Source organism: Acanthochromis polyacanthus, chromosome 16 (assembly GCF_021347895.1).
Source record: "Acanthochromis polyacanthus isolate Apoly-LR-REF ecotype Palm Island chromosome 16, KAUST_Apoly_ChrSc, whole genome shotgun sequence".
NCBI lineage: Eukaryota > Metazoa > Chordata > Actinopteri > Pomacentridae > Acanthochromis > Acanthochromis polyacanthus.
In genome coordinates, this window is record NC_067128.1 from 38,603,544 (window position 1) to 38,628,252 (window position 24,709).

The 24,709-nt window shown below is 44.1% G+C and overlaps 1 protein-coding gene and 3 long non-coding RNA genes across 13 annotated transcripts in view; 2 read left to right on the top strand and 2 right to left on the bottom strand.

Moving 5' to 3' along the window:
- Window positions 1-24,709, bottom strand: part of LOC127530367 (uncharacterized) — a 128,819-nt gene that overhangs the window by 18,778 nt on the left and 85,332 nt on the right. The window lies entirely within an intron of this gene.
- LOC127530345 (uncharacterized) lies at window positions 1,243-3,695 on the top strand. The gene is made up of 4 exons (XR_007936917.1): window positions 1,243-2,357; window positions 2,498-2,606; window positions 2,733-2,791; window positions 3,176-3,695. It is a non-coding gene; the product is annotated as an uncharacterized LOC127530345 (long non-coding RNA).
- LOC127530337 (lymphokine-activated killer T-cell-originated protein kinase homolog) overlaps window positions 7,109-24,709 on the top strand; it is a 349,629-nt gene continuing 332,028 nt past the window's right edge. For 3 of the 8 annotated variants that reach the window (XM_051936982.1, XM_051936986.1, XM_051936985.1), the window contains exons 1-4: window positions 7,109-7,180; window positions 7,633-7,797; window positions 10,505-10,644; window positions 20,479-20,648. In XM_051936982.1, the coding sequence (XP_051792942.1) occupies window positions 7,634-7,797; window positions 10,505-10,644; window positions 20,479-20,648 (474 nt within the window). In that variant the 5' untranslated portion in view covers window positions 7,109-7,180; window position 7,633. Of the gene's footprint in view, window positions 7,181-7,632; window positions 7,798-10,504; window positions 10,645-20,478; window positions 20,649-20,907; window positions 21,038-21,178; window positions 21,329-24,709 lie in introns of those variants that run through there. The other 5 variants (XM_051936983.1, XM_051936987.1, XM_051936981.1 and 2 more) reach the window with 3 other exon arrangements.
- LOC127530359 (uncharacterized) lies at window positions 21,179-24,701 on the bottom strand. 2 transcript variants are annotated; one of them, XR_007936971.1, is made up of 6 exons: window positions 24,383-24,701; window positions 23,864-24,032; window positions 23,515-23,689; window positions 22,465-22,989; window positions 21,940-22,289; window positions 21,179-21,240 (listed from the first exon to the last, which is right to left on the bottom strand). It is a non-coding gene; the product is annotated as an uncharacterized LOC127530359 (long non-coding RNA). The 2 variants fall into 2 exon arrangements; XR_007936970.1 differs by lacking the exon at window positions 21,179-21,240 and having other exon boundaries at window positions 21,533-22,289.

The following is a 24,709-nucleotide window of genomic DNA, read 5'->3' on the forward strand; positions in this document are numbered from 1 at the left end:
CAGATATTTTAATCTATATTCACAGTTGTTTACTGTATTATTATTGTTAAAAGATCATTTTTGTAAAACAGATTTAGTGTTTTGCATTTTGATGCATGGTATTTATGGAATTTGGAGTTAAAATAAGTGAAATGATGGAGAAGTAAAACGAGGAGCATTCATGAGAGCTGGTTTGTGACGTTGCAGAGCTGTGTGAGTTTTTAGTCTCTGCTGACTAAAGATAAACAAAGTGAGGATTTTAGTTGAGAAGTTTTCTTTCTGGATTAGTCTCTGAGCAGAAATGTGAAGCATCTTCCTGAAACCCTGAAGCTGGAGTCGATCAGAGACTCGGGGTGCAGCAACATGTTCTCCTCTGAGTTCCTCTGAGGTTCTCCTGAGCGTCCCTCTTTGAGCAGCTTCACCTCTTTGCTCCAGTTTCCTGAGTCTGTGTTGAAATGTTGTTTTTGTTTCTGTTTCCAGCGGACGTCGGACCCCAGCGACTCTCCAAGGTACAGCACACCCTCACCTCCACCATGCGCTCCCTCCTCCTCCCCCCCTCCCTCCAAGCGTCCTCGCTTGTCTCCCTCCCCCTCTCCTCTCTCCTCTTCCTCCCCCTCTTCCTCCTCCCCCCCTCCCTCCAAGCGTCCTCGCTCTTCTTCCCCCCTCTCTCCTCTCTCCTCTATTCTTTTTCCCTGCATCTTTTCCTCTTCCCACCCTGTCTCCTCCTCCCCCTCTTGCTCTGCTTTTTCTGCCCTCCCTCACTCCATCTCTCCTCCTCCTTCTCCTCCCCCCATCTCTCCTTCCTTTCCTCTTCACCTGTCCCTCCCTGAGGACTCCTCGTCCTCCTTCTCCTCCTCCGATTCTTTTTTTCTCCCATTCTTCTCCCACTCGTTCGTCCCTCCTCTCCCTCTCGCTCTTCTTCTCCCATTCCTCGGCCTGTCTCTCCTGACCCCTCCTCCTCCTCTTCCTTCTCCTCCTCTGAGTCTTTTTATTCTCCCATTCTTCTCCCACTCGTTCGTCCCTCCTCCCCCTCTCGCTCTTCTTCTCCCATTCCTCGGCCTCTCTCTCCTAACCCCTCCTCCTCCTCCTGATCTTCTCACTCTTCTTTTTCTAAAAAAAAAAAAAAAAACCTCTTCTTTTTCTAAAAAAAAACTCTTCTTTTTCTCAAAAAAAATTTAAAAAAAATTTTCTCAAAAAAAGAAAAAATTTCTCAAAAAACTCTTCTTTTTCTCAAAAAACTCTTCTTTTTCTAAAATACAAAACAAAAAAAAACTCTTCTTTTTCTCCCTTCCCCCCTCTCTCCTATCTACTCCCCCTCCTCCCCCTCTCACCCTTCTTTTTCTCCCCTCCCTTGGAGTTGCAGGATATCGGAGGACTCTTCTTCCCCTCCAAGTTTTTCTGTTGAGGGACCTCCTGACAAACATACAGAATGCTGACAAACATGCAGGAGGTCCTCTCTTAGCATTTTTTTCTAACCAGTGTGTGAGTTTCTCTCCTCAGATGCCTCCTGCCTTACCTAAGAGGGCTGCTGGACTTCCTGCCAGCCAACCTCCAGGTAAGAAGGTTCACAAACCTTTCATTTCATTAAATTTACCCCGTTTTGTTTTAAACATTTTAGCTACGTGTGATTTTCTGGATGTGATCTGGTCAGTTTTTATTTGAATGAATCTCTTGTGATTATGTCTGATCAGATCTATTCCAACTTTATTTGGATGAATTTTCTTCGACTGTATTTTGTGTGATTCTGTCTGAGCTCGGTTCTTGTCGGTGGGACTCTTGTCAGGGTGCCCGTCAGAGGTGTGGGCGGATCTGGGGGGCATTGTGGGAAACCTCCTGTGGTGCCCCCCCTCACAGTGAAGCTCCGCTCTGTCAGAAGGTGAACAGGATGCAGACGGCATGTCACAGAGAAGCAACATGTGCGTCTGTATCCCACCCTGGACCCACAGTGGAGTCCACAGTGACAAGATCACAGTTCAGGAGAGTCACACTGGGATTAAAAGGGGTGGTTAAATGTGTTATTTAAGATAGTAAGTGTAGTGTGAGGGTGAAAGTCTCGCTGCCAGAGGGAAGTTTCCAGGAGAGGTACGTAAGGATCCCTGTGAATGCTGCTGCATGAAACGGTGAGTTTTGGATTTTGACTTTGCATTCATATATCTAATATTTTTGAAATCTCAACAATAACACACGTCGACAAGATTCTGCCGCGTTTTTCTTTTTGATTTCTTTCAGACTGATGATCTCGGGACCCAAGACCAAGACAAGGACGACCCCAAAGACGATTTGAAGACGAGTGACCGAGCCCCAACAGAGATGAAGCCAGAGACGACGACCGCCCTGTGAGGAGAAGAAACTTTATTGAGATTTTACCGGATGCACTGGTAATTTAAATGTGAAAAGAAAGAATGAGCCAACAGACACTGCAGGGATTTAGTATGTAGCACATCACAGTCTGACAAAATGTAGTGATGTCAGAATCAATTGAAAAATACATCTGTATCTCTCTCTCTTTTTTTTAAAGAATTGGTGCTTCAACGACATCAAGCAGATTCAGACAGGATGGACCAGAGATGACGGGAGGCAGATCCAGGACCAGTGCATGACTCGTGAGACCATGCAATTAACACAAGGTAAGTTTATCAAATAAACTGGCTAATTAGAAACTTAATGTTAATATGAGTATGTGAAGTCATTTAGCTCAGATGTAATTATTTGTCTGAGTCAATTAAAGTTTTCTCTCTTTTTGCTGTCTTTAGAGCCATCTCTCCAAGACCCCCGATCTTATGAAAGATCAGATCAATAACCAAATGAAAAGGTGACTTTGAACACTAAAATGCACCATCTCTGCAGTTCACCTTTGTAATGTCTCTAAGTTCTGTTAGTTGTTCATCTCCCACCTGCCTCTCCCTCAGAATTTCTATCTGAATTTTCAGAGTTCTTCACTAATTTAGTCTTAGTACAGACAGAGTCATTACAACAGGTGACTTAAATATCCATGCAGATGCTGTGAATGACAGCTTTAACTGCATTTAGCTCATTGTTACACTCAGTTTTTTCTCAAAATGTTCATTTTCCAACCCAGGCTGCTGGAGGATTTCACATGATGTATTCCTCTCTCCTCTCTCCTCTCCTCTTTATGTCTTCAAACAGTTAGACGCCACCTTTGTATGTCACTGACTTTGTGTTTTGTCCTCTGCAGGTTTCTCTGGATCTGGAGCTGCATGTTTCTGATCTGCTGTTGTCGGCCTCAGCGACCTCCAAAGTCTTCATGTTCTCTCCTTCCTCTCTACCCTCAACCCAACCAGAAGGTTTTTAAAACTTCCCAACAACAGGAAGTTTTTTTCCTTCACACTGGGACCACATGGTTGATCTGATCAACTGCAAAAAGAGAGATCCTCAAATAAAAAACAAAGGAACACAACAGAACTCTGTTTGTTTTAAAGTGTAACATAATGCACCCTTCCTTTTATACTTATTTTTGGAGAGCATGTGTTATGGTTCTCAAACTAAATTAGTTTAAAAAATGTGCTTTCAAACCACTGGTTTCTCACAAACACCTGGACTCCATCTTAAAACTGCACAGCATTTGAACATACTGCTGGTTGAGTGTTTACTTGGAGTAAATACACTAACATTAACAGATTGTATCTGAAATTCAGTCATAATGTGCACCAACTAGTGTCTGTTGTGGTTGACAATAAAGTAGCTATTCTGTTCTATTCTGATTAATCCCTGCTCATGCTGCATCCTTGTCCTAGATTACAGGATGCATTCAGTCCCTGGATGTGTTCCAGGCAGAAAAGTTAGATTTGGTTACAATAGGAGGAGCAGTTTAAGTGTTTCGGTCTTGTAGATTGTTTCAGAATGAAAAGTGCAGATTTGAAATCCTCAGTGTGTGTGTGGTCAGTCATTAGAGATGCTCCAACCTGAGCTGTGCAACATAACCAACTATTATGCATTGTTGCCTGTTTTGGTTCTCCCTTGTGTCGTATGCTGTTCACTGCAATTCAACAGTTTCATTTATCAGACGCTTTTATCCAAAGCAGCGCATCTGAAGTAGATACAACACACAGTTGATGAACCTGAACACATCATCAGTGATGCTTCCTGGACTGTTTCGGCTCTTTCAACATCACACTCCATCACCCAGGACACCCAGGCAGAGTAGATCAGGTTGTGTCTAGGGGTCGCAGCGCCCCCAACAGGTACCTAGTACATAACACATCGACTTAAAGGGGAACTTCGTTTTTTTCAACCTGGGGTTTGTTTTCATATGTCATTTCATACATGTGAGTGATGGAGAAATGAATTTTCGACACAGCTCCAGTATTTAGCCAGGCAGGCAACTTAGCAGCTCAGCTAGCGAAAAGTATGGGGCAACTTGCCCCCCCCGCATCAAAGTCCGCCCTAACGTGCTTTTTCCCCCACACTGACCGGCTCGGATAGTCTCAATGAGTGTCCCACAACATACTAGAGATGAGAAGTGAACGAAAACCTCCACATTACCTGGCGATCGCTCTTTGTTGTGGTCTGTATCCAAATCTCAGGACGCTAGAAAGCAAATCTCATTAAAGTTTCCCTTTAATGTCTGCCAAAGTCCAGATACTAATGTGCCTCAAATCTGACACGTGTTAGATTCATGTTTGAAACAATAATGCTCAGTTTGCACTGAATGTAATTCTGGGATTTTGCAGAAACATTCTTACACCTCATTCAGTCCTGTTTTCTGCCCACACCTGCTGGTTATCAGACTATTTCCTCTGACTTTAATAAACACCTGCAGCATCACACGTAGCAGCAAAAACCATCAGTTCTCTATGTGCATTTACACACGTGTCTAGGCAATGGTGACTTCTTTAGTGAAAGTGAGATGGAAGCTTCATGAAGCAGTGAACCACTTTGACAGAAGAGTGACATCTGCTGGCTCTGTGTCAGAACAGCATCTAAGTGGAAAAAACTTCTCCACAGTCAGAGGTGTTTGAAAGATCGAAAACAGAATGAACAAGAGTGGCGCGAAGAAAGCAAGAATTAAAAAGAGGAACGCTCTGGAAACACATGCAGCCAAATGTGCTGTCACTGTGGACTTTTTCACTAAAACGAGCTCGTGGTTTGAAACGACAAATGAGGACAATGAAACGGTACAACAAGATGTTGAGCTTTGCTTTCAAACCACCGTTCAAATTAATTATGAAGTCAGTGAATTGTGTTGCCTTGTGGCATATCTCATAATATTATATCATTTAAATAAAAATATGATGCCAGGCCACATAACTGGGAAACTTTGTCTTGTAGCCCCTCAGAGTAAAGAAATCCAGCACCAAGCAGCAGCCATGAGTCCAGAATGGTTCATTGAATCAAGATGAATGATATGAATATCCCTCCATTCTCTATACACCGCTTTATCCTCACTAGGGTCGCGGGGGGTGCTGGAGCCTATCCCAGCTGACTCGGGCGAAGGCAGGGGACACCCTGGACAGGTCGCCAGTCTGTCGCAGGGCTACATATACAGACGAACAATTTAGAGAATCAATTAACCTCAGCATATTTTTGGACTGTGGGAGGAAGCTGGAGTACCTGGAGAAAACCCACGCATGCACAGGGAGAACATGGAAACTCCATGTAGAGAGATCCCAGGCCCACCCCGGGATTCAAACTGGGATCTTCTTGCTGCAAGGCAAAAGTGCTAACCACTACTCCACTGTGCAGCCCTGATATGAATATGCATTTTTAAAATGTGATTATTGTCAGAAGCAGAGCCAGGGGAATCAAAATAGCAGTTTCTCACTTCTTTGAACAAGTTGTAAATGCTTTGGTACATCCATGCAAATGATTATGTACAATTCTCTGCTGTTTCGTACATGATCAGTTGCTTATGTCATGTTGATCAAAATGTACAATAGGTCTCTGTTGAATAATCTCAATCTCCACAACATTTGGGCATTAATTCATCGCATAAGTCTTAACATGTAAAATGATTTAACAAGTTGTCATAATAGGGCCGCACAGTAGAGTAGTGGTTAGCACTTTTACCTTGCAGCAAGAAGATCTCTGGTTCAAATCCTGGGGTGGGCCTGGGATCTTTCTGCATGGAGTTTGCATGTTCTCCCTGTGCATGTGTGGGTTTTCTCTGGGCACTCCGGCTTCCTCCCACAGTCCATAAATATGCTGAGGTTAATTGGTTATTCTAAATTGCCTGTAGGTGTGAGTGTGATTGTAGCCCTGCAACAGATTGGCTCCAGCAACCCCAGTGAGGACAAAGTGGTATATAGATAATGGATGGATGGAAGTTGTCATAATATGTCAGTGATATTTCTATACATTTTCATTCGATGTTTTTTTTTCTAAATCTGTCCTGAATTTGTAAATTGTTCCAAGGTAAATCTTGAATTTCTCCATGAGGAAATGTGTGAAGAATTCGGATTTTCTAAAATCTCTCAAAGACGCAAGAGAAGATATTTGTGATGTGGATGAGTATTTGTGTCCCAACAGACAGGAACGTTAGGAGATGTAAGAAGACAGCATTGTAATTCCTACAACACTGCATGTACAGTTTTCCCTGAAGATTGTCCTATATTCATATTTCTACATTTGTTTTTCTTTTTGCTATGCAGGGCTGTATTCCTTTCTGTATCACAATAACGTGGTCTGTCAACAAAATATAATACAAACAGTAAAAGCCTAAATGTGAATCTTGTCCAGTCTCTTGCAATCAATCTCCCACATACACTAAGGTGTAACTTACAATTTACAATAACTGGCATCAAAACTTTACCCATAGTTTATATCAGAACATCCCTCCACAGTACACTGTTACAATGACAACATGACTAAGCAATTTGACTGTTTTATCCACACACAATGACTTGTCATTCTGATGACACTGACATGTTCATTGACACAGATATTTACTCTTGAGAGATGAACTAAGGATTTTGAGCAAGAGACTGGCTTTTGCAGTTAATCCACGGTGTTTTGCTATTTGTACGAATTGTTTTGAGAAATACACTCACTGTTTTGCTAATGTCGATGATGATTTGAGAAATGTAGGCTATCAAAGCGATTGAGAAAAACTGTAAATAACGCAAACGACTTGCGCTCTGTTTGTCCCTCCGCGGCCACCGTACCGACTGAGCTGGTTGTCATTTTGAATGTTCGGCGCCGTTTAGCTGCAGCGGTTTTGTTGTTACAGAGGAGAGAAGTTCAGGTAATGTTACTTCTGTTGGGTGAATGACTAAGTCTCATATCTTAAAGCAATGCGAAACACTTTCAACTGGACTGGCGCCACAATAATCCCAGTTACTCACCGAAAGAAGCTAACTTTACAGTTATTGTATTGATGCTAGTTTGGTTTTTGCCGTTAAGACTGTTGGCTAAACGTTCATTACATCATGTAAAATAGTTCACTAATAAATTTTCTAAAAGTTAATTCTGCTTTTGCTCTAATTGGTACCAACTTTGAAGCTGCCAAACATTGACATAATACTTCACGTTTAGTCATGTTGCACACCACTTACTCCTATAAGACATAATGCTTTAAGTCATACTGTAGTAGAAGCTCGTTAGGCTCTTTTTTAATTTGTCAAGTCAACAGTACTAATCAGTAAGGACAAATGTTTTTCTACAGTAGGCATATTGACATCTGTTCTTCTTTGACAGAATGACCTCCACTATCGCATCCAGCGTCGAAGACTCATTTAAAACCCCGAAAACTGTAAGACCGAGGAGCCGAAACAGCGGCGGTACCCCCATCACCATCCCTGCCTCACCTTTCATGAAGAAGCTGGGATGTGGGACTGGAGTCAATGTTTACCTCCTGAACAGGTTAGTCACAGTCAGTCAGTTATCGGTGAAATATTTTTAGACTTAGCCTTCATCGCATTTTTCTACGTCCTCCGCTTCAACTTCAGCTTTATTGTCATTCAGCAGAACACAGTTAAAGGAAATGACGTTTCTCACATTCATTCACAGTGCAGAGATAAAAGTAATTCTATGAAAAGTTAAGAATAAATATGAAGTAAAATAAATGTAAGATAAATGTAAAAAAAGAAAAAAAACCTAAACTAAATAAAAAAACACAAGCATACATCAGGTCTATGTGTGTTGGTTACACACTGGTATGTCAGATTCATTCATGCTTTTTTCATTGGTAAATGTACATAACAGGCCTAATCGAGCCTGAAATGTCTAACAGCACAGATCAGCCTTCAAAAAGGTTACAATTTTGTGTTTCATACAAAAAATATAGTGGGAATGTGATGGCAGATTTTTATTTTTTCTAAATTGGAGGAAAAAGACTCAACTGTAGAATGTTAACTATGCCAGTGAAGATCATCAGCATTAATGTAGTTAATGGATTAATGAGTTAGTCAGAAAACATACAGGGAAACAAAACACAAAATAAAGGCTAAACAAGGCTGGCTTTATTGGGTGTCGTTTTCTCATTGTAAAGTGAATGTCCTTTGCCTTTGGGCTGGTATTAGATACACACGTGGACAAAATTGTTGGTACCCCTCAGTTAAAGAAGGAAAAACCCACAATTCTCACTGAAATCACTTGAAACTCACAAAAGTAACAATAAATAAAAATTTATTGAAAATTAAATAATCAAAATCAGCCATCACTTTTGAATTGCTGATTAACATAATTATTTAAAAAAAACAAACTAATGAAATAGGGCTGGACAAAAATGATGGTACCCATAACTTAATATTTTGTTGCACAACCTTTTGAGGCAATCACTGCAATTAAACAATTTCTGTATTTGTCAATGAGCGTTCTGCAGCTGTCAACAGGTATTTTGGCCCACTCCTCATGAGCAAACAGCTCCAGTTGTGTCAGGTTTGATGGGTGTCTTCTCCAAATGGCATGTTTCAGCTCCTTCCACATATGTTCAATGGGATTCAGATCTGGGCTCATAGAAGGCCACTTTAGAATAGTCCAACGCTTTTCTCTCAGCCATTCTTGGGTGTTTTTGGCTGTGTGTTTTGGATCGTTGTCCTGTTGGAAGACCCATGACCTGCGACTGAGACCAAGCTTTCTGACACTAGGCAGCACATTTCTCTCCAGAATGCCTTGATAGTCTTCAGATTTCATCGTACCTTGCACACTTTCAAGACACCCTGTGCCAGATGCAGCAAAGCAGCCCCAAAACATTACTGAGCCTCCTCCATGTTTCACCGTAGGGACAGTGTTCTTTTCTTCGTATGCTTGGTTTTTGAGTCTATGAACATAGAGTTGATGTGCCTTACCAAAAAGCTCCAGTTTGGTCTCATCTGTCCAAAGGACATTCTCCCAGAAGCTTTGTGGCTTGTCAACATGCATTTTTGCAAATTCCAGTCTGGCTTTTTTATGAGTTTTTTTCAGCAGTGGTGTCCTCCTTGGTCGTCTCCCATGAAGTCCACTTTGGCTCAAACAACGACGAATGGTGCGATCTGACACTGATGTACCTTGGCCTTGGAGTTCACCTTTAATTTCTTTGGAGGTTGCTCTGGGCTCTTTGGATACAATTCCAACGATCCGTCTCTTCAATTTGTCATCAATTTTCCTCTTGCGGCCACGTCCAGGGAGGTTGGCTACTGTCCCGTGGGTCTTGAACTTCTGAATAATATGAGCCACTGTTGTCACAGGAACTTCAAGCTGTTTAGAGATGGTCTTATAGCCTTTACCTTTGAGATGTTTGTCTATAATTTTTTTTCGGATGTCCTGGGACAATTCTCTCCTTCGCTTTCTGTTGTCCATGTTCAGTGTGGTACACACCTTTTCACCAAACAGCAGGGTGACTACTTGTCTCCCTTTAAATAGGTAGACTGACTGATTATGAGTTTGGAAACACCTGTGATGTCAATTAAATGACACACCTGAGTTAATCATGTCACTCTGGTCAAATAGTTTTCAATCTTTTATAGAGGTACCATCATTTTTGTCCAGGCCTGTTTCATTAGTTTGTTTTTTTTAAATAATTATGTTAATCAACAATTCAAAAGTAATGGCTGTTTTTGATTATTTAATTTTCAATAAATTTTTATTTATTGTTACTTTTGTGAGTTTCAAGTGATTTCAGTGAGAATTGTGGGTTTTTCCTTCTTTAACTGAGGGGTACCAACAATTTTGTCCACGTGTGTAAAACTAACGATTTTAGGACGCTTCTTTTAGCTTTGGGGAACTGCTTTACTATTTTTACTACTTCGTGCAATTTATCAAACCAAATGTTCAAGCAAATTTCTCCCATATCAATCAAAAATTAAAATATTTGTTAGTTGCAGCCGGCCAGGATGGGACAATGAATGAACTGTGGGCATTTACAACAAAGCAATCATCAAATTAACAACAAAATAATCAGCTTTTAAAATTGATCGTGTGCAACTTTAGCTTTGGTATACCTTTGAAAATCCATCTACAATTTGTTTAAAAGTGCTATATTTTTTTTCAAGCTGCAGCATATGCTGATTTTGATGTTTGTTTGTGTGTGCCTGTATTAGTAATAATGCAACGCACCTTGAGACGGGGTTATTGATCAATTTCATCCTAGGATGGAAAAGCTGAATGCGTCACCTTGGGCTGTTAAGAAGATCAACAGTAAATGTGCAGCCAAACAGGTGGCTGTTTACCAGCAGCGCCTCAATGAGGAGGCGGAAGTCCTGAAGGGAATCAATCACCCAAACATTGTTGGTAAGACGAGACTCCATATGATGAAGTTCTTTCTCTACCCTTTTACACTGGGAAGTTATTACTTAGCAAAAAAAGAAACATGGAAATGTGGAGCAAGAAGGACAATCAGGAGAATGTTTAATGAAGCTAGCTAAAAATCTGCCATTTTGAATAAATGAGCTGGTGGTCAGCTGGTTCTGCAAACACTTGGATTACCGTCAGCTATGATTTTCAATTAGATGTGACGCTGTCCGGACCGTGAGTAGCGACAGTAAAAGTGATATTTTGCCAGATTAAATGGAAACAATATGTTGCCATCAGAAGACAAGAATCAGATGTAGAAACTCCTGAAATCATTTCTGTTTGTTAAAGTAAGGCCAAGACATGAACAGGTGTGGGATATATTAAGGTTCTTTAGTGTAAAACTAAGTGACGTCTGATTCCAAGATAGAAATGACCCAAGAGAAGAAGAGAAAAGTAACCAGTGCCTGATGAAGTCTGTCTGACTGAAATGTTGCATTTCTAATGTTAAGTGTTGTAATATTTCACAGTACCTGAGCTGCAGTTATGAAATAAGAATGTAAAAGCATCAACACTTAAACATCCTGTAGAGAATGGAATAATCTGAAATCAAATAAATTGTGTCTTATTATCTGTATGTATTCATTTATTGATAAACTCTCCCTCTATTTATAAGAAGCTGTATTTTAAAACCAAATGACACGTTTGTGGCGATGGGCGTGGGAGAGCTCAGCTGCAGGAGAGAGAGGTGTGGAGGGGTGCGTGGAGGCAGTGTCAAGGTAATTGACACAGGTGGTGGTAATCGGCTGACCTGATTATCTCCGCAGTAGCAGCCGGAGCGGAGGATAAAAAGTCGGGCAGACAGAGATGAGAGGAGCAGCGGAGAGACAGTGGAAGCTGCGTGGACTGAGTGACAGCGGAGGCTGCGTGGACTGGGTGACAGCGGAGGCTGCGTACCGGACTGTGGTATACATTGAATCGTGAAGTAATAAACAACATTCCCTCGACAACCAAGGCGTGTGTGTGTATTGAGTGGACCCACGGACAGCGAACTTGTCACATTGGCGCCCAACCGGCACTTGATACACGGGGATGTCTGCGCCTCCGGCGGAGCCGGTGCAGCCCGTGGCTGTGCTGGCCCAGATGCTCCGGGACTTGGCGGCAATGCACGCCGACCAGGCAGCGGCGAATCGGCGGCACCTGGAGGCGCTGCACCAACAGACGGAGAGGCAGACCCGCGTCTTGGAGCAGCTGTTGTCTCGACCGGGGGGATCGCCGGGCTCCTCCTCCTCCTCCTCCATCTCCGGGCTGTCTCTGCAAAGGATGACGGCGGAGGATGACCCGCAGTCGTTTTGGACATGTTCCAGGCCACGGCGGTGGCGTGTGGATGGCCGCAGGCGGAGTGGGCGGTGCGGCTGCTTCCCCTACTGACGGGGGAGGCCCAGACGGCAGCGATCAGCCTGCCGGCGGCGGCCCGGAGGAATTTCGCTGATGTCAGGAAGGCGGTGCTGGACAGGACGGGCCTCTCGCCTGAGGACCACCGGCGCCGTTTCCGGGGCGCTCGGCTGGGGGCGGGCGACCGCTCGTTTGTGTTTGCCCAGCAGATGAAGGACGCGGCAACTAGGGATGTCCCGAGCCGATACTCAGTATCGGTATCGGACCTCGATACGCCTATTTTTGGAAACTCGGGTGGTATCGGCTTTAGTCACGGTATCGCGCCGATGTCGTTTTTCAGCGCCGTCACACTTTACGGCAGCTGCAAATCAAAACGCGCATGCAGCATGTCCGCTGTTTGGGATTACTTCTCCATTCAAACCAACGACAGTCCAACAGCGTCTTGCAATGTTTGCAAAAAGAACATTTCTCGAGGAGGCACCAGCAGGGCGCACTTTAATACAACAAATATGATCAGACATTTACAAAGAAGTCACCCCACGGAGTTCGGGATATATAAGGAAAAGACAGCGAAGCCACAGCAACAAACTTTGGCGGAGGTGTTTCAAAGAAGAGAAAAGCTACCTCGAAATAGCGAGAAGTCCAGGAAATTAACAGAAAAGATTGTCGAATTCATTGCACTGGACGACCAACCTCTTTCCGTGGTGGAAAACAAAGGATTTCGTCGTCTGATGGACTTTGTAGAGCCAAGATACGAACTCCCATCTCGGCACTATCTGACGGATGCGGCATTACCGGAGCTACACGAGAGGGTTTGTGAACGCATTCGATCCCTCATAGCTGATGCAAGCAGCATTTCCTTTACAACAGACATTTGGAGCTCTGATGTGTGCCCAATGTCTCTGTTAAGTCTTACTGCACACTGGATTGACGCCTCTTTTAATCTCGTTAATGTTGTGCTGCATGCCAACGAGTTCCGCGGCTCACACACAGCTGAACATGTGAAAGAAGTTATTGAGGAAATGTTGAAAGGATGGCAAATACAGAAAGAACGAGTGCATGTGGTTTTAAGAGACAACGCCAGCAACATGCGCAAAGCCATGGATGAGATGGGGGTGCGGAGCCTGGGCTGTGTTGCACACACGCTGCATCTCATTGTACACGAGGGTTTACTCTCACAGCGCAGCGTGAATGACACTTTGGTCATTGCCAGGAAAATTGTGGGTCATTTTAAGCATTCACCCCGAGCCTACTCACGCCTGGAGGACATTCAGACTGACCTTAAAATGCCCACAAAGCGTCTGCAGCAGGATGTGCAAGTGAGATGGAACAGCACTCTGTACATGCTGCAAAGCCTCCTTGAGCAAAAACGTCCCCTCAGTGTCTATGCAGGCGAGCACAGCCTACCCTCTACTCTGACTGCAAACCAGTGGATGTTAGCAGAGAAGACTGCAACTGTTCTGGCCCCATTTGATGAGGTTACAAAGTCAGTGAGTGCAGAGACAGCAACATGTGCTGATGTGATACCTGCCATCACAGTGCTGAAGCGAGTTCTGTCTCGAGAAGACGAAAATGATGCAGGAATCAAAACCATGAAGAGCACTCTCCTCGAAGCTGTAAACAGGCGCTTCTCCCATGTTGAGATGGAGCCACTGTACTACATCGCCACTTTGGTGGACCCAAGATACAAAGACAGGCAAGTCTTTTAACATTTATTTTGCCAAAATTATTTAATTACCAAGGGTATCATTTGTGTGAGTTAATGATTATTTGTAATATTTCTAGGTATTTTGCAAGTGCAGCCAACCTGAAAAGTGCCAAAGCCTCACTCCTAGAGACTGTGGAGAAGGTCTGCAGAGTCAGCAGTGAGCCAGCGAGTCCAACCCCACGTGCAAGACCAGCGGAGGCAAGCAACAAACTGGGAAGCGTGTTTGATGAAATTTTGGAAGAAAGTGAGGTTGAAACAAGATGTGCCACCTCATCTTCAGTTGTCACTGAAGTGCACAGCTACTTCTCTGAACAAACCATCCCCAGGTCAGTCAGTCCACTGGAGTACTGGAGGGCGCATGCTACACAAAAACCCTCTCTGGCTGCTGTTGCCACAAAGTTCCTCTCTGCCCCTTGCACAAGTGTGGACAGTGAGAGACTTTTCAGTGCTACCTCAAATGTACTGGATGAGAAGCGAAACCGTTTATCTGCAGACTTGACAGAGAAGCTTGTCTTCATTAAGAAAAACTTTCACCTCATTATTGATGGTTAGACAGCTAAACTAAGCCCTGTTCACCCTAACAGAATGTAAGACAGGGTTTTACAGTTTGTTAAAGGAAAAGTATTGATTTACTCCCTGTATTCTGCACTTTTTTGTTCAGTATTTGTGTGCAAGTTGAGCACCAGCACTTTTGAAGAGAAAAAAGGCTCATACAACTACATTTTAAAGTGTAGAAGTTTACAGTTACTCCTCATATGAGTTCTCACTTGTTTTACCCCCTGTGTTCTTCTTACAAATGTAGAACTTTTTGGGTGAAATTCAGCACCAGCACTGGAAAAAAGAGAAACTATTTTATTTTTGCATTGAATATTAAGCTCAGCTAGCTACTGGGTTATTTATTTTTCTATTTCTAACAATCTATTTTTGTGTAAAACGAAAGTTTTAGTTTTGTTATGACTTTTGAAGTTGAAGTATTCTGCAGACATGGTTTGAAACTATTTTTTATTATGAGATTTGTTGCATTGTTCTTTTTAAAGCAAAATAAAATACATCTGTAATTTTGATACTGCTGCATTATTTTTAATGCTCTGAGAATGTAGGGATCGGATCGGATCGGTATCGGCAAACCACATCATTAAAAAAATGGGATCGGATCGGAAGTCAAAAAATCTGTATCGGGACATCCCTAGCGGCAACCAGGTGGCTGCTGCCGGGGGAGACCGCGGAGGAGAGTCGGCTTCTGGAGAAGATTGTGGTGGAGCAGTTCATCGAGGGGTTGCCAGGGGAGACGAGCAACTGGGTGAGGTATCATCGCCCGGCCGATCTGAGGGCAGCAGTGACGCTGGCCGAGGATCACCTGGCGGTCCAGTCGGGAGGCCAAGGACGGGCACCTCCCGGAATGCGACCGACACCAGCGCCACGCAGGAAAACCCTGGCTGCGCTGACATCGGCGCCACGTTCACTGACGCCTCCGGTTCCGGTGCCCCGTACTAACCTCTCTTTTGCTTCTCTTCCACACCAGGCTCCGGCTGCTGCTGACGCTGTTTCCAACCCACCGGGGGCTCCTCAAACGTCAGGACAGGAGTGCTGGCGGTGTGGGCAGCCTGGCCACTTCCGACGGGAGTGTCCGCTCATGGAGGTCGGCCAGGTGGTTCGGGTTGCCGGCACGCCAGCACCCTCTCCCGGTCTGGGAGGGACATACAGCGTTCCGGTAAGGATCCAGGGGGGTGTACATCGGGCTATGGTGGATTTGGGCTGTGGACAGTCCCTGATTCACCAAAACCTGGTTCGACCCGGGGCATTGGTGGAGGCATCCTGGGTGAGGATAAGGTGTGTACATGGGGATGTTCACAAATATCCTGTTGTGCCAGTGGAAGTTAGATTCAAGGGAAAAAAGCATATCATCAAGGCCGCGGTTAGCTCCCGCCTTACGCACCCCCTTATTTTGGGTACGGATTGGCCTGGGTTCCAGGGGGCAGTGGGGAAATGTGTGGGAGTGCGTTCACGAGCGGTAGGGACGTGTGATATGTGTGCTGTGCTCAGTGGTGATGCAAGGTTGTCCGACACTGCAGACGAGGAGGGGGATCCCGAGGGGCCTCGTCAGGAGGCTCCGCGGGTTCCTGTCATACACCCCATGGAAGATCTTCCTCTGGAACAGTCTCGGGATGACACACTGCGCTCAGCTTTCGACCAAGTGATAAAGATTGATGGTCAGTTGGTGCACCCGGGCACAGCACCTGCATATCCACACTTTTCATTAATCAGAGACAGATTATACAGAGTGACTCGTGACACTCAGACGCAGAATATAGCCACCCAATTGTTGGTGCCAAGGGGCCGCCGGGAAACAGTTTTCCAGGCGGCACATTTCAACCCAATGGCTGGTCACATGGGGTATGAAAAAACACTCGACCGGGTCATGGCCCGATTCTATTGGCCTGGCATTCGGGAAGATGTACGCCGGTGGTGTGCGTCTTGTCCTGAATGCCAGTTGGTTAACCAACCGGCCATCCCACGGCCGCCTTTGCACCCATTACCATTGATAGAGGTTCCATTTGAAAGAATTGGTATGGACCTCATCGGGCCATTTCACCGGAGCGCACGAGGATATCGGTTTGTGTTAGTCCTAGTGGATTACGCAACACGATATCCCGAAGCAGTGCCGTTGCGCACCATCTCTGCAAAGAGTGTTGCACAAGCACTGTTTCAGGTCATCTCCCGAGTTGGAATCCCCAAAGAGATTCTGACTGACCAGGGCACCTCGTTTATGTCACGAACACTTCGGGAACTTTACGAATTATTGGGCATCAAGTCTATTCGGACAAGTATGTACCACCCACAGACCGATGGTCTGGTGGAGCGTCTGAATAAGACCTTGAAGAACATGATTCGTAAGTTCATTCACGAGGAGAACAGCAATTGGGATAAATGGCTGGACCCTCTGTTGTTTGCAGTGCGGGAGGTGCCCCAGGCCTCCACGGGATTTTCTCCCTTTGAACTGCTGTTTGGCAGGAAGCCACGTGGGGTTTTGGACCTGGTTAAAGAAAACTGGGAGGAAGGTCCAAGCCCAAGTAAGAATGAAATACAGTACGTCCTGGACCTTAGAGCAAAACTCCAATCACTGGGACAGCTTTCACGTGAGAATTTGCTCAAGGCCCAGGAACGACAACAACGCCTGTACAACAGAGGGGCAAAGCTCAGACAATTTTCACCGGGAGAAAAAGTACTTGTATTACTTCCATCTTCTAGCTCGAAATTACTCGCCAAGTGGCAAGGGCCCTTCGTGGTCACACGACGAGTAGGGGAGGTGGATTATGAGGTGGCACGCTCTGACAGGGGAGAAGCAACACAGGTTTACCACCTCAACCTCCTAAAAGCATGGAGAGAGGCGGAGTCGGCTTCTTTGGTGACTGTAGTTGAAGAGAGAGACGAGTTAGGGCCTGAGGTTCCAAAGCCGGGCAATTCCACCTCACTCCCCGTTGAAAACCACCTCTCGCAGTCCCAAAAAGCCGACATTGCCATGTTGCAGGAGCGGTTTGCTGACGTGTTTTCCCCCCTGCCAGGGCGTACAGACCTCATACAGCACCACATCGAGACCCCCGAGGCGTGAGGGTTTTTTCACGACCTTACAGACTGCCTGAACATAAGAGAAAATTAGTTCAGAAGGAATTGAAAGCAATGCTAGAGATGGGAGTGATAGAAGAGTCAAACAGTGCCTGGTGTAGCCCCATTGTTCTTGTCGTCAAGAAGGATGGGTCTATACGGTTCTGTGTGGACTACCGCAGGGTGAATGACGTGTCACGATTTGATGCCTATCCCATGCCAAGGGTCGACGAGCTCCTGGATCGGCTGGGCACTGCGCGTTTCTTCACCACACTGGATTTGACCAAGGGCTACTGGCAGATTCCCCTGTCACCGGAGTCCAAGGAAAAAACGGCCTTCTCCACTCCGTACGGTTTGTACCAATTCGTGACGCTTCCGTTCGGGTTGTTCGGAGCCCCAGCCACGTTCCAGCGTCTCATGGACAAGGTGCTGCGGCCGCACGCAGCATATGCGGCCGCCTACCTGGATGATGTTATCATCCATAGTAACAGCTGGGCGGCGCATGTGCGGCAGGTGGCCGCGGTGCTGGAGTCCTTGAGACAGGCGGGGCTGACGGCCAACCCGAAGAAGTGCGCGGTTGGACGGAGGGAGGTACGGTATCTGGGTCACCACTTGGGCGGCGGGCAGGTGCACCCACAGGTGGATAAGACAGCAGCGATCGCAGCCTGTCCGCAGCCCAAGTCCAAAAAAGAGGTACGGCGGTTCCTGGGGCTGGCGGGCTACTATCAGCGGTTCATACCTAAATTCTCGGACCTGGCCAGCCCCTTGACCGACCTGACCCGGAAGAGTGCCTCAGATCCGGTCCAGTGGACGGAGCAGTGCCAGCGGGCGTTTGAGAGAATAAAGCAGGCCCTCTGTGGGGAGCCACTCCTCTACACACCTAACTTCTCTCTCCCTTTTTTCCTGCAGACTGATGCGTCGAACAGAGGGCTGGGGGCCGTTTTGTCCCAGCAGGTGCAGGGCGTCGACCGCCCTGTAGTTTACATCAGCCGCAAGTTGTCTGAGAGGGAGGCTCGCTACAGCACGGTAGAGAAAGAGTGCCTGGCAATCAGGTGGGCGGTCGGGGCCCTGCGCTACTACCTCCTGGGACGCCCATTCACCCTCTGTTCGGACCACGCCCCTCTCCAATGGCTCCATCGCATGAAGGATACCAACGCCCGAATCACACGGTGGTATCTAGCTCTACAGCCTTTTAAGTTCACAGTGATTCATAGGCCGGGGGCGCAGATGGCCGTGGCTGACTTCCTCTCCCGCTCCTTGGAGCCGGTGGGGGGAGTTGGTTAGGCCGGATGGCTCCCCGGCCTAAGTCGGGCGGTGGGGATATGTGGCGATGGGCGTGGGAGAGCTCAGCTGCAGGAGAGAGAGGTGTGGAGGGGTGCGTGGAGGCAGCGTCAAGGTAATTGACACAGGTGGTGGTAATCGGCTGACCTGATTATCTCCGCAGTAGCAGCCGGAGCGGAGGATAAAAAGTCGGGCAGACAGAGATGAGAGGAGCAGCGGAGAGACAGTGGAAGCTGCGTGGACTGAGTGACAGTGGAAGCTGCGTGGACTGGGTGACAGCGGAGGCTGCGTGGACTGGGTGACAGCGGAGGCTGCGTGGACTGGGTGACAGCGGAGGCTGCGTGGACTGGGTGACAGCGGAGGCTGCGTGGACTGGGTGACAGCGGAGGCTGCGTGGACTGGGTGACAGCGGAGGCTGCGTGGACTGGGTGACAGCGGAGGCTGCGTGGACTGGGTGACAGCGGAGGCTGCGTGGACTGGGTGACAGCGGAAGCTGCGTGGACTGGGTGACAGCGGAGGCTGCGTACCGGACTGTGGTATACATTGAATCGTGAAATAATAAACAATATTCCCTCGACAACCAAGGCGTGTGTGTGTATTGAGTGGACCCACGGACAGCGAACCTGTCACAACGTTAAACCTGCAACAATAAATCTAAAAACAGTCACTCAATTGAACATGAGACCTTCAGGCAGTTTATGTAGAGAGCTTAACTAATTTTGGCCTTGTGCTGCAGGCCCCTAGCCTAGCCCTGCTAGACCCATGTTCTGAAGGCACAAGGGTCTAGGACCGCTTGACAGGGAGGGAGGCGGGCTAAAAGGTTGTCTTTCAAATCACTCTGCAGCAATTGGGTAGGTATACAACCAATCAGCGCAACGAATAGGCTGACGTAGTTCCTCGAGCGCCGGCGGATTGTGGCTAAGTCCCATTAGCTTCCCAACCAGCGGAGCCAACTGGTATATTAAGGATTTGCCATATCCCGTCGGCATAAGTCCACATACGTCTTTCTTCTCAATGAAACACTTCAGTGCCGTCCTTTGTTTATCTTTCAAGTTGAATTTTAGCTTCAAATCTTTAAGGGCTGTGGCCAAAGCTGAGTCGAAAGATAACTGTTTATTGTGCGCCGGTTGTTTCTGTCAGAATCGTCGCGCCTCTGTCGTAAATTAGTTATGCCCGCCTTCTGACTCTACACTTCATGGTGATTGGTCCGGCCAGTTTTAGGAGCATCCAGCCTCGAGCCTTATGGAGGGTAACTAGACCCACCCTGGCAGAGAATTAAATTCGTTGCTGTGGGTTGTCTAGCGCGGCTAGGCTAGCAGGCTCCTGAAGTCACCTTAAATATTATTTTTCCATGTCAAAATAGTATTATATTAAATTGTAAATTCCAGACTTAAATGTCCAAGAAAAGGTTAACTAGAGCAGCAAGTCGATGCTTTATTTTAGGTACGCACCGTAGACTGATTGTTGTCAAAGGCATCCCAACATTTCACGTCTCATTACAGCAGGTAGTATAGTAACATAGTTGTATTTGACATTTTACTGGATCCCACAGTTCACTATCAACTTGTTTTTATTTTTTCATATGTTTCATCGGTTTTAAAATGCACAGAACAAAAAGTGGGCAAATTTGCAATTTAGATAAATTTGACAGCAAACGGCAAACTTCAAAGCAAGGGCTATTTTGTACGTTTTTGACATTCCTCACCAAGACGCATCTCGTGTTGGCTGTTGTTATAAAATGTGACTTATTTCACATTGATTCCATTACATTCTGCCAAGGTCAATCAGCTTGTGATGCTGCGTTACATTTCTGGTGGTAATTCTGTGTTTCTTGCTTCAACATTAAGGTTTCCGTGCCTTTGCCACGGCTAAAGACGGCTCCAAATGTCTGGCCATGGAGTACGGAGGAGAGCAATCCCTCAATGATGTGATAGAGAAGAGGAAGAAGGACAGTCTGAAGGCTTTCCCTGCCGCCAACATAGAGAAAGTGGCGCTGCATGTGGCCCGCAGCCTGCAGGTGATTCATCTACCTGCTGCCAACGCATAGATTACATTGAATTAACGTCACACGTGTCGCTCTATGTATTGAAATTGTTGCTCAGCTTAAATTCAACTTTTAGTTTTAACTTCTTGACTTACAGATCAACGTATTTTGGTTTTTTTCCCCAAAACATTTTCATCTTCTGTCAGCATCTGCCATCTTCAAATTTGATTTAACAACATCAACACAAACGACTGTTGACGGGTGGGAATGCTGTGTTTGTTTGTCTTTACAGTATCTGCACAATGAGAAGAAGCTAATGCACGGCGACATGAAGTCATGCAATGTGGTCATCAAAGGCAACTTTGAGATGGTGAAAATCTGTGACATCGGTGTTTCTCTGCAGCTGGATGAGAACATGAGAGGTGAGCTTGGTTTTTCAGTAATGAAAACAAGCGCTTAGCTTTGAGGTGGATATGCTTTTATTTTAAAAGTGCATTTATTGCATTTTCACAAATAGAATAAAATTTTCACAAATCAGAGACTATGTTTTGATGAATCTACAGGCTCTGTAGAATAATTCAGTCCAGATTTGAAGAGTCTACGTGTAGCGGTTCTCGACCTGGACCTGGTCTAATGTGGTCTATATGCTGAAAAAACAGTAAAATGTGCTTTATTGCATTTTCACAAATAGAATAAAGTTTTCACAAATCAGAGACTATGTTTTTATGAATCTACAGGCTCTGTAGAATAATTCAGTCTAAATTTGAAGAGTCAAAGTGTAGCGGTTCTCAAGCTGGACCTGGTCTAATGTGGTCTATATGCTGAAAAAACAGTAAAATGTGCCTTTATTGCATTTTCACAAATAGAATAAAGTTTTCACAAATCAGAGACTATGTTTTTATGAATTCAGAGGCTCTGTAGAATAATTCAGTCCAGATTTGAAGAGTCTAAGTGTAGCGGTTCTCGAGCTGGACCTGGTCTAATGTGGTCTGGATGAGAAAAAAACTGTAAAATGTGCCTTTATTGCATTTTCACAAATAGAATAAAGTTTTCACAAATCAGAGACTATGTTTTTATGAATCTACAGGCTCTGTAGAATAATTCAGTCCAGATTTGAAGAGTCTAAGTGTAGCGGTTCTCGACCTGGACCTGGTCGAATGTGGTCTATATGCTGAAAAAACAGTAAAATGTGCCTTTATTGCATTTTCACAAATAGAATAAAGTTTTCACAAATCAGAGACTATGTTTTTATGAATCTACAGGCTCTGTAGAATAATTCAGTCTAAATTTGAAGAGTCTAAGTGTAGCGGTTCTCAAGCTGGACCTGGTCTAATGTGGTCTATATGCTGAAAAAACAGTAAAATGTGCATTTATTGCATTTTCACAAATAGAATAAAGTTTTCACAAATCAGAGACTATGTTTTTATGAATTCAGAGGCTCTGTAGAATAATTCAGTCCAGATTTGAAGAGTCTAAGTGTAGCGGTTCTCGAGCTGGACCTGGTCTAATGTGGTCTGGATGAGAAAAAAACTGTAAAATGTGCCTTTATTGCATTTTCACAAATAGAATAAAGTTTTCACAAATCAGAGACTATGTTTTTATGAATCTACAGGCTCTGTAGAATAATTCAGTCTAAATTTGAAGAGTCTTAGTGTAGCGGTTCTCAAGCTGGACCTGGTCTAATGTGGTCTATATGCTGAAAAAACAGTGAAATGTGCATTTATTGCATTTTCACAAATAGAATAAAGTTTTCACAAATCAGAGACTATGTTTTTATGAATCTACAGGCTCTGTAGAATAATTCAGTCTAAATTTGAAGAGTCTAAGTGTAGCGGTTCTCAAGCTGGACCTGGTCTAATGTGGTCTATATGCTGAAAAAACAGTAAAATGTGCATTTATTGCATTTTCACAAATAGAATAAAGTTTTCACAAATCAGAGACTATGTTTTTATGAATCTACAGGCTCTGTAGAATAATTCAGTCCAGATTTGAAGAGTCTAAGTGTAGCGGTTCTCGACCTGGACCTGGTCGAATGTGGTTTATATGCTGAAAAAACAGTAAAATGTGCATTTATTGCATTTTCACAAATAGAATAAAGTTTTCACAAATCAGAGACTATGTTTTTATGAATCTACAGGCTCTGTAGAATAATTCAGTCTAAATTTGAAGAGTCTTAGTGTAGCGGTTCTCAAGCTGGACCTGGTCTAATGTGGTCTATATGCTGAAAAAACAGTAAAATGTGCATTTATTGCATTTTCACAAATAGAATAAAGTTTTCACAAATCAGAGACTATGTTTTTATGAATCTACAGGCTCTGTAGAATAATTCAGTCTAAATTTGAAGAGTCTAAGTGTAGCGGTTCTCAAGCTGGACCTGGTCTAATGTGGTCTATATGCTGAAAAAACAGTAAAATGTGCCTTTATTGCATTTTCACAAATAGAATAAAGTTTTCACAAATCAGAGACTATGTTTTTATGAATCTACAGGCTCTGTAGAATAATTCAGTCTAAATTTGAAGAGTCTAAGTGTAGCGGTTCTCAAGCTGGACCTGGTCTAATGTGGTCTATATGCTGAAAAAACAGTAAAATGTGCATTTATTGCATTTTCACAAATAGAATAAAGTTTTCACAAATCAGAGACTATGTTTTTATGAATTCAGAGGCTCTGTAGAATAATTCAGTCCAGATTTGAAGAGTCTAAGTGTAGCGGTTCTCGAGCTGGACCTGGTCTAATGTGGTCTGGATGAGAAAAAAACTGTAAAATGTGCCTTTATTGCATTTTCACAAATAGAATAAAGTTTTCACAAATCAGAGACTATGTTTTTATGAATCTACAGGCTCTGTAGAATAATTCAGTCTAAATTTGAAGAGTCTTAGTGTAGCGGTTCTCAAGCTGGACCTGGTCTAATGTGGTCTATATGCTGAAAAAACAGTAAAATGTGCATTTATTGCATTTTCACAAATAGAATAAAGTTTTCACAAATCAGAGACTATGTTTTTATGAATCTACAGGCTCTGTAGAATAATTCAGTCTAAATTTGAAGAGTCTAAGTGTAGCGGTTCTCAAGCTGGACCTGGTCTAATGTGGTCTATATGCTGAAAAAACAGTAAAATGTGCTTTATTGCATTTTCACAAATAGAATAAAGTTTTCACAAATCAGAGACTATGTTTTTATGAATCTACAGGCTCTGTAGAATAATTCAGTCCAGATTTGAAGAGTCTTAGTGTAGCGGTTCTCAAGCTGGACCTGGTCTAATGTGGTCTATATGCTGAAAAAACAGTAAAATGTGCATTTATTGCATTTTCACAAATAGAATAAAGTTTTCACAAATCAGAGACTATGTTATTATGAATTCAGAGGCTCTGTAGAATAATTCAGTCCAGATTTGAAGAGTCTAAGTGTAGCGGTTCTCGAGCTGGACCTGGTCTAATGTGGTCTGGATGAGAAAAAAACAGTAAAATGTGCCTTTATTGCATTTTCACAAATAGAATAAAGTTTTCACAAATCAGAGACTATGTTTTTATGAATCTACAGGCTCTGTAGAATAATTCAGTCCAGATTTGAAGAGTCTAAGTGTAGCGGTTCTCGAGCTGGACCTGGTCTAATGTGGTCTGGATGAGAAAAAAACTGTAAAATGTGCCTTTATTGCATTTTCACAAATAGAATAAAGTTTTCACAAATCAGAGACTATGTTTTTATGAATTTTCAGGCTCTGTAGAATAATTCAGTCCAGATTTGAAGAGTCTACGTGTAGCGGTTCTCGACCTGGACCTGGTCTAATGTGGTCTGGATGAGAAAAAAACTGTAAAATGTGCCTTTATTGCATTTTCACAAATAGAATAAAGTTTTCACAAATCAGAGACTATGTTTTTATGAATTTTCAGGCTCTGTAGAATAGTTGAGTACAGATGTGAGGAGTGTAGGTACAGTGGTTTTCAATCTGGACCTGGTCTAATAAGGACTGGTTATAAAGCAAAAACGGTGAAATATCCCCTTAAACGTTTTCACAAATAAAATACAAATTTTACAAATACAATAGCTCTTGTCAGGCATAGTTAATGTCTTACCCAAATGTCTAAAATGTTTACACAT